The sequence below is a fragment of the Tachypleus tridentatus genome, chromosome 4 (genome assembly GCF_004210375.1).
Source record: "Tachypleus tridentatus isolate NWPU-2018 chromosome 4, ASM421037v1, whole genome shotgun sequence".
NCBI lineage: Eukaryota > Metazoa > Arthropoda > Merostomata > Xiphosura > Limulidae > Tachypleus > Tachypleus tridentatus.
In genome coordinates, this window is record NC_134828.1 from 15,953,587 (window position 1) to 15,966,247 (window position 12,661).

Below are 12,661 nucleotides of genomic sequence, written 5' to 3' on the forward strand. Positions count from 1 at the left end.
TTCGAACCTGCGATCTTCGAATTACGAGTCGAATTGCTTAACCACCTGACCATGACGGGCCTAAATCGGTTTACGGATTGTATGCTTTGTTTTGTATATTGTTAGTGGCCTTGATACAGCGAGATTCGCATTGATGTCTCTTATAATAAGTATTATGTCATATCCAGCTGTGCTATTTAATAAATAAAATAAACTAATTAATTTTGGTAGGATTTAATTTTGTTAAAATTAGTTAATTAGGTCTTTTAAAATAAGTTTAGGTCTCGAATTTGTTTTTCCCATTAGTTTGGTTTGTTTTGAATTCCGCGCAAAGCTACACAAGGGCTATCTGTGCTAGCCGTCCCTAATTTAGCAGTGTAAGACTAGAAGGAAGGCAGCTAGTCATCACCACCCACCACCAACTCTTGGGCTACTCTTTTAGCAACGAATAGTGGGATCGACCGTCACATTATAACGGCCCCAAAGGTGAAAGGGCGAGCATGTTTAGTATGACGGAGATTCGAACCCCTGAGCTTCAGATTACAAGTCAAGCGCCTTAATCCATATGGCGATGCCGAGCCTTCTAACCATTAAAGTAATTATATATAATTATATATATTGGATTTTGATCTATTTGTAAAATGTTGGCATTGAATTCTTATTATCCGTTTGCAACATGAAACTGCCTTTACTTACTTTTCAGTTATTATCTGTATAGGTAATCCATATCAGTATGGAAGCAGATTATGTTATCGTAATAATAAGGCTAACAAATAACGATTTATAAACATAATAAAGTGATTTATTTTGGGGAAAATATATCAAAGGTTTCGAAGGAATATTGGTCTATTTTTTTCAGAAGTAGATAGACCAGTCTGCCTGTAGTATGTTCCCTTCTCCCCCGAAAACAAACCACTGCGTTGTTCTTAAAAATCGATGTTTTATTAGGTAGTTTAATCATCTAAAGATGGCAGCACTTGCAATACATTTCCGCGCAAAATTTGTTGAGTAGAAAGCTGCACACCAGGCTATGAGTGCTATGTCAATCGCAAGTATCGAAACCCAATTTTTAGCATCATTATCTCTGAGAATTGTCGTTGAACCACTTGGAGGAGGTTGTTCAAATTAATCACTAAACGTATTGTTATCGCGGTTCATGTTAGTCTTAACTCAAATATTGTCTTTCTTAAGGCCCGGCATGGCCAGGTGGAGGTGGGTTAAGGCATTCGATTTGTAATTTGAGGGTCGTGGGCTCGAATCCCCGTCGCACCAAGTATGCTCGCCCTTTCAGCCTTGAGGGCGTTATAATGTGACGGTCAGTCCCACTATTCATGGACAATAGAGTAGCCCAAGAGTCGGCGATGGATGGTGATGACTAAGCTGCCTTTCTTCTAGTCTTACACTGTTAAATTAGGGACGGCTAGCGTAGATAGTCCTCATGTAGCTTTGCGCGAAATTCTAAAACAAACAAACATTATCTTTCTTAATATCCATTTATAAGTAAATTAAATTTATAAACAAAACCGTATTTGTTAAAGTATTTTTTATTTTAATTTGTTACTTACGCTAGGACGATGCTCATTTATCTACAAAAGTTATTCGTACATTTGCTCCCGCTAGTAAAGTGGTAGTGCATATACAGATTTACAACGCTAAAATCAGCGGTTCGATTCCCCTGGGTGGGCTCACCAGATAGCCTGATGTGTCTCTTTGCTATAATACAAACAAACGTACTCGTAGATCTGAAATGCTTACACTTACTCTTTAGCTAAGCTTTCTTAACTTGTAGGTTAGAATTTGTTACTCCAATTACTTTTGTGTTAACCCTAATGATCACAGTTTCTTTACGCTATCAGTTAAGTTCGTTCGATTATTCGTGATTACGATATACGTATATATATTAATAAACAAAATTTATTGTGCCAAACTTTCTCAGTTCAAGAGGTGAATATATCTTAAAGTGACCGTCATTAATTAACAAACGTTTTCAAAAAACGAACAAAAATAGATCTTAAAGGGGCTGTCATTAATTAACAAACGTTTTCAAAATTCAAAGTATCTGATATTATCTGTATAATTCTTCTTCTCCCTGAAATAAATACACAAAAATATACACACAATTTAACAGAAGTGTTCTGAAGACACTTGGAAAACAGACAAATTATCTGTTAGTTTTAATTGTTAAAATAAGTTTATGGGTATTTCTACACTTCTGTATTAAAGCCCCAAATTACAACCACAATCTCCAATTTCGCATGATAGCTCTTAATCCAAATTCACCAGTAATCCCAAAAGTTTATGTTGGGTTAAGTTGTTCAATGTTCTATGTTTCATAACGGCTGGTATTGGTATGAACAGTTTTACCAAAATAAAACAGAGAACAATGTTTCGACCTTCTTAAATCATCTTTAGGTTAACAAGGAGAGAGTTTACAAATGACCGCTGCCGGGTACGTGTCTCAGTGACAAAAGTGTAAACGGATACGGGATTGTAGGGGGCGTTGCAGTTAGATGTTCTGCTTCTGTATAGAAAGCAAAACATTACTTGTGGGAAACACCCAGCATATATATATATAGCTTTCATACGTTTTCTTAAATACTGTTTCCGGCATTTTGTTAAAGTTCAGGTAAATATTTGTACAAGAACTGTTGTTTGTAGTTAAGCACAAAGCTGTATTATGGGCTGTCTGTGCTCTGCCCACCACGGATATCGAAATACGGTTTCCAGAATTGTGAGTCTGCAGACATACCGCCATGCCACTGGAGAGGGGTCTTTGTACAACATTCTGAGAACCTTCAGAGCCTCTTAATTACCCTTTAGAGAGTCTTAAAACAAAACAAAAAAATTAAAAAATCTAAATGTAAGTGCCTATTTCCATGTAAGTTTACGGTTTCTGTCTTTAAATCCTCTTGTATCCTATGATGACTCAAATTTAAAAAAAAAATATGAATTTCGTTTGTTGTTTTGATTGGCTTTGTGTACGTTAATACGAATCTGAAAAGCCAATTTAGTTCATAGCTGTTTTAAAAGAAATGTTTTCTGTTTACTCTCTATGAAGGTCTTAAGCTTACATATAAATCCAAACCAAAATACGAATATTTTTTTACCATTATCAAGATATGTAGTAAGAATAGATTGAATATCATTGTTTATATTTTGCTTGTTATTAAGAACAAAGTTACTATTGTTCAAATGATAATTGGTAATTTATTTCCAACCTATTGTTATAACTTTAAGAGCAAAACATAGTGTTAAAATAGAATGATGTTATATTATAAACCCGCATTTACCTTTGTATATGTAATATCAATTTGCTTTTTATATAAACCCTATTTCTTCATAATAGAGGAAAAAGTAAAAATCGTACGATTTTAATTCAAATATAGAAACTGTTGAGATTAACTTCTTTAGATTATTTTGATATTTGTTTATGTAACATATTTGTCTCATTTCTCCCTCCACTGTAGTGCACGAGATTTTCAGTTTCACTGTGATATTGGTGTGTGTGTGTGCAAACTACAATTATTATGTCATGTGGGATAAAATTATATGATTTGTATGTCGGCTTATTTATACTCTCCACACATGAAGTTCTGTCCAAAAAGAATGTGGACATTTATCGTTTAATATGACAGTACTGACTGCAGAGATGGTTTCTTTTCAAATATCAGTATCAATAGGGATATCGTGCACCATTGAAATAAGTGCTTGCAATTCTTTCCAGTACATCAACGAAATACATTTCCGTGCCTCTTAACACAGTAATAAACTAATGTGTTTATTTATCAGTAAGACTCAGTGTTACTACGAAACTTTGTCGAAGATTATTTGATGTTACTGGACTTTAATTATCTCTTACTGTTTAGCTTAATCTCACTTCTTGTCCACATGTTATGAAAGAACGAGATTTAGGAATTTGTTTTGTCATGTTACGTACTCGAGGCTACTGAAATATAGAACTAAACATTAAACACATCAATATGCGCCAAAAACATTAAGCTTTATTTCATGCTACAGAAAACGTACAAAAATCGATTTTTTTTAACACAACAGTAATATGTTGATACTATAGAATAATCCAGGTGAAAACAATAGCAATACGGTGTAATTGCTGTGGTTAATCAAAACGTACACTTATAAATATCACATCCACAGAAAGATTTCTTACGTTTTACATTCGTGGGCAGTTTCTGGTAAGTTCTATGTTCAGCAAAAAAACATTTATTTAGTAATAACCTTTGGAAGTTCACTGAAAAACAAAAAGTATGATAGACAGTGTGGACCAATCAGAAACAAGCTAACAAGCTAGGTTTTCTGTGGACCAATCAGAAACAAGCTAACAAGCTAGGTTTTCTGTGGACCAATCAGAAACAAGCTAACAAGCTAGGTTTTCGAAGGAACATATAAAGGAAGTAAGCCCTTGTATTTTAGTATGAAATTCAAACACTATTCATTGAGCATGTAAATAACAAGGTAAAACATCTTCAATCACAAGCTATGTCAGAACCACATCACTTATACATATAAATCTTCCATAAGGTAATAAATAATTTCCACAAATGTATTGCGACATGATTCTTCCTTGTTCCAATTTCTCGCACAGTACGGTGTTAACAGTAATATTAATTCTTTGTCCCAATTCCTCGTACAGTACGGTGTTAATAGTAACATTAATTCCTTTTTCCAGTTCCTCGTACAGTACGGTGTTAATAGTAATACTAATTCCTTTTTCCAATTCCTCGTACAGTACGGTGTTAACAGTAACATTCATTCCTTTTTTTCAATTCCTCGTAGAGTACGGTGTTAACAGTAATACTAATTCCTTTTTCCAATTCCTCGTACAGTACGGTGTTAACAGTAATATTAATTCCTTTTTCCAGTTCCTCGTACAGTACGGTGTTAACAGTAACATTAATTCCTTTTTCCAATTCCTTGTACTGTTAACACAACAGTAACATTAATTTCTTGTTCCAATTACTTCTGAAGTATGGCGTAGTATTGATATAACCCGTCATTTTCATGATATCAATTCAAGTTACATACTTTAAAACCACAAAGATACACTAACGTCAGCTACACACTCCAAGTTACAAGCAATTTAATATTGAAGTGAATTTTAAAACCCGGCAGAAAAAGTATTCCATGCATTTAGTCGGGCCCAATTCAATACCCTTTGGCAAGTCAATAACTTCAGCCACAACAACATTTAAACACAAAGAGGGCAGCGAAACCAAAGAAAAATGTGGTTTACTTCTATCAACACGAAAAATAGCCCAGTATTTCCTTGTACTTGCCCATTGGTTTTCTAAATTTTGTTTTTATTTGTATATAATAAAGATACCTTCAGATGATATACAGAGACAGTGGGCTGATGGTTGTTATTTTTGTTTTGTTTTTTAAATTTCGCACAAAGCTATTCGAGGGCTATCTGTGCTAGCCGTCCCTAATTTAGCAGTGTAAGACTAGAGGGAAAGGCAGCTAGTCATCACCACCCATCGCCAACTCTTGGGCTACTCTTTTACCAACGAATAGTTGGATTGACCGTCACATTATAACGCCCCAACGGCTGGGAGGGCGAGCATGTTTGGCGCGAACCCGCGACCCTCAGATTACGAAGCGCACGCCGAATATGCAGTTACTGTCTTTACTCGAGAACTGCTAGGCCTAAACCCTAATTTCAATGTCACCCACTGAGCTAAATAACCATCGTTGGGACAGCAGTAAGTTTACGGACTTACAACGCTAAAATCCGAGGTTCGATTTCCCACAGTAGACACAGAAGATAGTCCAGTGTAAGCTCTGCTCTAAAACAGAGAAACAAATTTAGCCTAAAGAGTGTTAACAGATATCTTTAAAACAGATCACACAAGAAACAGCAACGTTTTAAATGGCGTGCTTTCTTAACTAAAACTTTAACCAGGTTATTACCAGCTCTTAAATAATTATATTTTTTTACATATTGAAACTAAAAGACAAAAAAAATTACCAATACTGAGAATACCTTACGCCTGTACTTGATAAAGTTACAAACAAATATCTTTCAAGACGAGTAATTTAAAAAAAAAAGCAATCGAATTATATACCAACTTATAAAAATGAAACTTGTTTTACTTCATACATTCTATCTCTGATATTTTCACTGACTATTGTAATTTATATCTTAACATGGAAAAAAAATCTTTCTTCGTATTGTTCTTTCATTGAAAACCAAATCTTTACAAAGTCTAGCTGGGCCTCGTATTTAACAGGTCGATACTGCGCAACTCAGTAGTCACTTAAGTACTATCGATTCTAATACAAAAAATATCCATTGGAATTTATTTTAAAATAAAAAAGTCTATGAAATTTATTTAAAAAATAAAAAAGTGTTCGCTGAATTTTATTTTAACTTAAAAATATCCATGAAATTTATCTAAAATATTTTCTGGGATATATTTTAAAGTAAAGAACATTCACTGTTTTAAACATGCGCTCTTAGACTGACTTGTAATAAAAAACTAACAAGCCTTAATGACGAAACACCTTCTCTTACGACGTATTGAAAATAAATTTGAAATAAAAAAACACAATTAATCGCAACTGTCAATTTATCTAGGTTACCAAAATTATTAGAAGGATCTGTTAGGACACGTTTATTCTAAAAGACGTGAATATCAAATACTGCTGGTGGTTTTCATGTGATTGGACTAAGGTCACTGTACTCCTAAGGCACTGTGCACAAGTTTCTATTTGGCACAATAGTTTATAAGGAGAAACTGACCTTCTGTTTAAATAAGCCTCTGGGTTCCCGTCATGTTGACTACCATAAAACTCATATATCATAAGAAATTGACTATTAATTAACATGTAACTCTGTACTTCGGACGTATACAGACATTTAATAGAATCACTTCGGGCTTTTCCCCCTAAACAAAGTATTTTATTTTATTTTGTCTCCCACATTACCGATAAACTCAGTGAAAACTACCATTGTTGTCTCCATGACTACATGTTGTTGCGTGAAACAGAATGCGATATACATACTGCGATAAACTCAGTGTTAATATTGTTCCACTCAATTCTTTGTTTCCATGACTACCATTGTTGCGTGAAACAGAATGCGATGTTTAAACTAAGTGCTAATATTGTTTCACTCAATTCTTTGTTTCCATGACTACCATTGTTGCGTGAAACAGAATGCGATGTTTAAACTAAGTGCTAATATTGTTTCACTCAATTCTTTGTTTCCATGACTACAATTGTTGCGTGAAACAGAATGCGATGTTTAAACTAAGTGCTAATATTGTTCCACTCAATTCTTTGTTTCCATGACTACCATTGTTGCGTGAAACAGAATGCGATGTTTAAACTAAGTGCTAATATTGTTTCACTCAATTCGATGTTTTTGTTTCCATGACTACAATTGTTGCGTGAAACAGAATGCGATGTTTAAACTAAGTGCTAATATTGTTCCACTCAATTCTTTGTTTCCATGACTACCATTGTTGCGTGAAACAGAATGCGATGTTTAAACTCAGTGTTAATTTTGTTTCCATGACTACCATTGTCGCAGGCAACAGACTGTTGTAATATCGTTCGACAGAATCCACATAAAACTGGGATTATGAGAACAACAAACCGAGTACAAATGAAATTAGTGAGACGGAGCAGCAGATATCGCGTTAAGTGTTAGGAGTTTTTATTAATTGGACTACATTTCAATCGCACGCATTGTCGAAAACCATATGATTGGACAATGCACTATGTAATGTCCTAAGTTATATGGCTGGTCAAAATACCATATAATCTGTCTTATATTGCAGAACTAGTCAACGTACCGTTAAGCAAGAGGAACATTCTACTGGTAATTGCTGTAATATCTGATCTGCGTTACAGTTTTACTGCATTACCATTACAAGTAATTACCGTATGTTATCAAACGAATAAGTTAGATGAATAGGTTAAAGAATATTCAGTGGATAACAACTTTTCGTTTTTTTTTCTAAAGTAACAAAATAAACAGCAATCCAAGTCTTTAATAATGTTTTACTAACAATACATACAGAGTTTGCTAGGCACCAAGTCTTACACGACACGAGTCACGTGACTGTACACCAGTGAGATTAGAAAATGCCTATTTGACTTATTTTAACGTTTATAATCAGTCACATTTATAGGTAAAAACGAAACATAAATTTGTTAATAATTTTGAGTCTATAATAATACTATATCAATAACACGTACTGGGTTTGCTGAACAATGAATCTTACTCGAAAGAAGTCACGTGACTCTACATAGCTGGAGAAGAAATTAACTGATTTTTTTTAAAAAAAAGAGAAACATTAATTCTTGAAGGCTGCAAATTAAAACAAATATTATAATTAATTTTGAACAGTGGCCTGAAAGAACAAACATTTTAAAAGACGTTTTTATTTGTGTTCTTGTATTTCTTTTTATCAGCACAAGGTCTTATCCCAGCTCATTGTACGTTACCACATTAGATCGACTGGAAAATGTTGCGAGTGTAAATTGACTTTCTTTATATGACGTTTTTTGTTTTTCAAGAAAATTTATTTTCCAAAAGCTCGCAACGCCACCTGGTGAACCCTAATCATTGTTAACTAGCGAGTATGTTCAGTTCGAATAGCACACCGAATTGATAAGTTTACGTTTAGATTTTAATAGTCAAACAAGGAGAAAAACATGTTCCTTAAAAAAAAAACACGCACACAAAAACGACTTGTCCACTGACCAGATGTCCATTGGCTTCTCGGTCGGAGCCTCTGTTTTCTTTTTTTTTAAACACCTATATTACAGGGCACTATGGTACAGCTGTACACGGCAAAAGGTTAAAAAGTCTGATTATAGTACTTCTTAATCGGCTTAGTTCATCTCGTCTGAAAAATTACAATGAGTAGCGACACTAGCGACACCACTGGCACGCGAATTCTCTGGAAGTCGGGCGCTGCGTTGTTGACCAATTCTTCGTTTTTAGCTCGTGTCTCTTTCGACTGCTTGTCTTTGTTTTCTGGAATAAAATATAAAAGATTAAAATCGGATTTGTTATTTTATGTTAATCAATTGGTTTTGAAATTTAAGTTTGTGGATGTAAATATGAGGTGATTATAACGGAAGTTTTGCAGTTCAGTGTGCCATATCTCATGACCAGAAATGCTGAGTGTGAGTGTCATGGCGAGAGTATGTTACAGATGCCACAGTTAACCCATGTTGTTACCAAGGGCACCAATATGACTTGATGTTATCAACGGTCCAAAAGGTATAGAATGCGTTGTATCCGTGTGATATTACAGCAACAACACGCATCTTCCGTATTAAGTCGGTCACTTCCCGGACAAATACATTCGTGAGTTCTGGAATAGCACGAGACTTCGCACGGTCCACTTTTGAGTTCAGGTACTTCCCAGCCAGAAATCTTCTGGTGTAAGGTCTGGTGAACAAAGTGGCCATTCAGAAGGAAAGTAATGTGAAATGATGATTCTGCTTCTATATGATGTATTTCTCTGCTTACCGATATGCGGGTGGTACTGTACCATTCTTCGTAAAAATTATAATGTGTCTTCTGTTTGGTTCCTGCATGACGGTGATCAATGACATTGCATGGGTACCATGCAGTATTGACTTTTTAGTTTATCTGTGTGCTGATGATTTGTTTATTTGTAAAACACAGAGCTACGCTCTGCTTACCGATATGCGGGTGGTACTGTACCATTCTTCGTAAAAATTATAATGTGTCTTCTGTTTGGTTCCTGCATGACGGTGATCAAGTCGGTCGTTGACATTGCATGGGTACCATGCAGTATTGACTTTTTAGTTTATCTGTGTGCTGATGATTTGTTTATTTGTAAAACACAGAGCTACGCAATGGACCATCTGTGATCTGCCTACCACAGGTATCAGATACACCACTGTGGGACTTCTATTTTTATTGTTTCCAAAACGAACTTTCCAATAACAAGAGTTAACTGTGGCATTTACTATCGTTTACATTCCTGGTTTATTTCGTCTTCCAATACGCTGTACTAATTTGCAAGACATGATGTGCTGAACTGCAAATCTTAATTTGGTTTATTATTTCAAAAACTAAAAATTTAAACTAAATTCTATATTTCTCTGTGTGTGTGTGTGTGCCAGGTGACAATTATTACATATTATATATCAGTGATGTTTCTTTGTTAAATGACGAATATTAAATACAATCCTGGCCAAAATGTTTCCATATTTTGTAGGAAAACACAATCATTATTACTAAGATAGAATACAATTATACTTAGTGTTGCCAAATTGAGAAAACATGTTATATTAAATATCTACATATGTAACTTGTATAATGAGACAGGTTCTATAGACATCATTAACTATTTATTAGAACAGAAAATAATTTTGTAAGATGTGTAATTCAACATTTCATCTATCACAACAAAACCTTTCCAAGGCATATATAATAACAAAATATATTATTATAAAAAGCGTCTGTAACTTTATATTAGTTTATATTAAACATTCAATACTTGGCTGATCTTTCTCGTACTCTAATAACTTCCTCAAGATGACGTGGCATGCTGTCGATAAGGTTATTGATGTAATACACCATGATTTCATCCAAATTTATCATTAGAAAACACTGCAATTCAGCTAAAGTATCTGATTTAGGGTCGTAGTTAGAAATTTTCTGGTTCAGTTCTCAATGGGATTTCAATCTGGAGACACTACTGGCCATGACAATCTTTTAATGTCCTCCTGGTCGAGGTAGCTTTGTATAATAAACGTACTTTAAAAAAGATATTTCCAAACCTAGCCTTATCATATGGCAGAAATATTATTTCCATGTGTTGCCTGTAGCAGGTGCCATTGATGTTTCTTTGTGCGATATGAAGACCAGTTTTTCCTCCATGATGAATAGCTACCCAAACATTTACTGCACCACCTCCTGTGTGCTCTCTTTAGGAAATATAGTCTCCCTTCTTCTATTCTCTGGGCAAACAAAGGACATGAATCATACCATCAGGTTTAACAAGCTGGAAACAGGACTTATTTTAAAGGATAACATGTCAACGGCGTCCTAACTGTATGTTCACAGATTGTTTACCGAAGTCACATGGTGAATCCTGGTTAATATCGAGTTACAGATAACCCTCCTTATAAAATAACCTTGTTTGGTCTGTCTTTTATTCAGTGTTCTTCTGAATATCCTGCAATGAATATGTTCATGCTATTCCTGTTGTAAGACATATTAATCTGGTCGAAACATGATCATTTCGGATGGTAGCTTTTCGGGGTCAAAACACGATCATTTCGGATGGTAGCTTTTCGGGGTCGAAACACGATCATTTCGGATGGTAGCTTTTCGGGGTCAAAACACGATCATTTCGGATGGTACCTTTTCGGCGTCTATCAGTAGACTTTCTGGAACAACGTTTCCTGTAGTCAGATAACGTTTCAGGATCCTGGATACAGTCCATCAGAAGCACTCTATTGTTTGGACAATGTCCATTTTGCTTCTTATCGCATCTGGACAGTCGAACAAGATGACGCCCCATAACTGCTGATAAGTGACGAAGCATGTCTCTACACTAAGTACAAAGAAATTATTTGAACAAATCTTTGAAATATTTCGAAAAAGATTATAACCAAAATTAAGCCTCTTTATACAGAACAGATGTATATGTATTTTAACGGAAGAATACTCAAAACAACTTCTACAGACAATAACAACAACTCGTACTTTTTGTCCAATCATGTGCCACCTTCTCTGACTACTTGGACATTTACTCCATACGTACTCCACAATGAAGACAATAACATCAATAAAAATGCAGTTTGCAAACATTTTGACCAAGACTGTATTATACAAATGAATATATAATTTCAATCTCAACAGCTTCTGTTAATAATATAGACATTTTTAAAAATTGTTTTTATAAATAGACTTTTCACTACACTTGTTCTGAAGCAAGCGTTCATGATACTAATTAATATGGAATTTACATAAATTTCTAGATCAACCAATCAAACACGTAAACAGCGTAACAATCAGAATAAATGAATATAAGGAAACCGAAACGAGCTGGGTCGTTTCGTTATCTTACCGTTTTTCTTGGGGATTATTTTTTTCTTATCTTCGTGAGATGGCACTGCATACGTCTTGATTGTTGGTGGCTTGGAAGGGAAACGTGGATTAAACCATCCAAATAGCACGTCAGCATCGGTAGATGTTGGCTGCACAGTGGTGGTCGTGGTGGTGGTAGAAGGTGTAACCAAAGGCTTACGGGCGGGAAATGTTGCACTTGCCACAGTCGAACTGGTGGCAGTAGTTATTTCCTCTGTAGTGAAGAAATCAAAATATATTTAGAATCTAACCCTAACTCTGACTCTTACTAAATAGTTCTGTGGCCTTGATCTTCAGATATATGAATTTAATATGAAGGAAAACACGGCATTCGGAGTTCATATAAGAAATGACATCATCTTAGCCACAAAAATGTTCTAAACAATAATTATGAAGAGAAATTCAAGCTAATGTTGACAGAAGGTGTTTCTTTACTTTATCCTTAAGTTCTGATGATTCTACACAGACCAACATTAACAAAGCTCAGTTGGGTACCCTAATTGATGGCGGTGTTTTCGGGCATAATCCTAATCATATTTCAGGATGTTTGTAACTTATAATCGTGATGCTAAAAGA

General features: G+C 34.8%; 1 protein-coding gene across 2 annotated transcripts in view; it reads right to left on the reverse strand.

Annotated features, from left to right (window-relative positions):
• Window positions 1-7,979: 7,979 nt before the first annotated feature.
• LOC143248617 (ephrin-B1-like) overlaps window positions 7,980-12,661 on the reverse strand; it is a 358,684-nt gene continuing 354,002 nt past the window's right edge. For both annotated transcript variants that reach the window (XM_076497117.1, XM_076497118.1), the window contains exons 5-6: window positions 12,066-12,299; window positions 7,980-8,986 (exon numbers count right to left, since the gene is read on the reverse strand). In XM_076497117.1, the coding sequence (XP_076353232.1) occupies window positions 8,847-8,986; window positions 12,066-12,299 (374 nt within the window). In that variant the 3' untranslated portion in view covers window positions 7,980-8,846. The remainder of the gene's footprint in view (window positions 8,987-12,065; window positions 12,300-12,661) is intronic.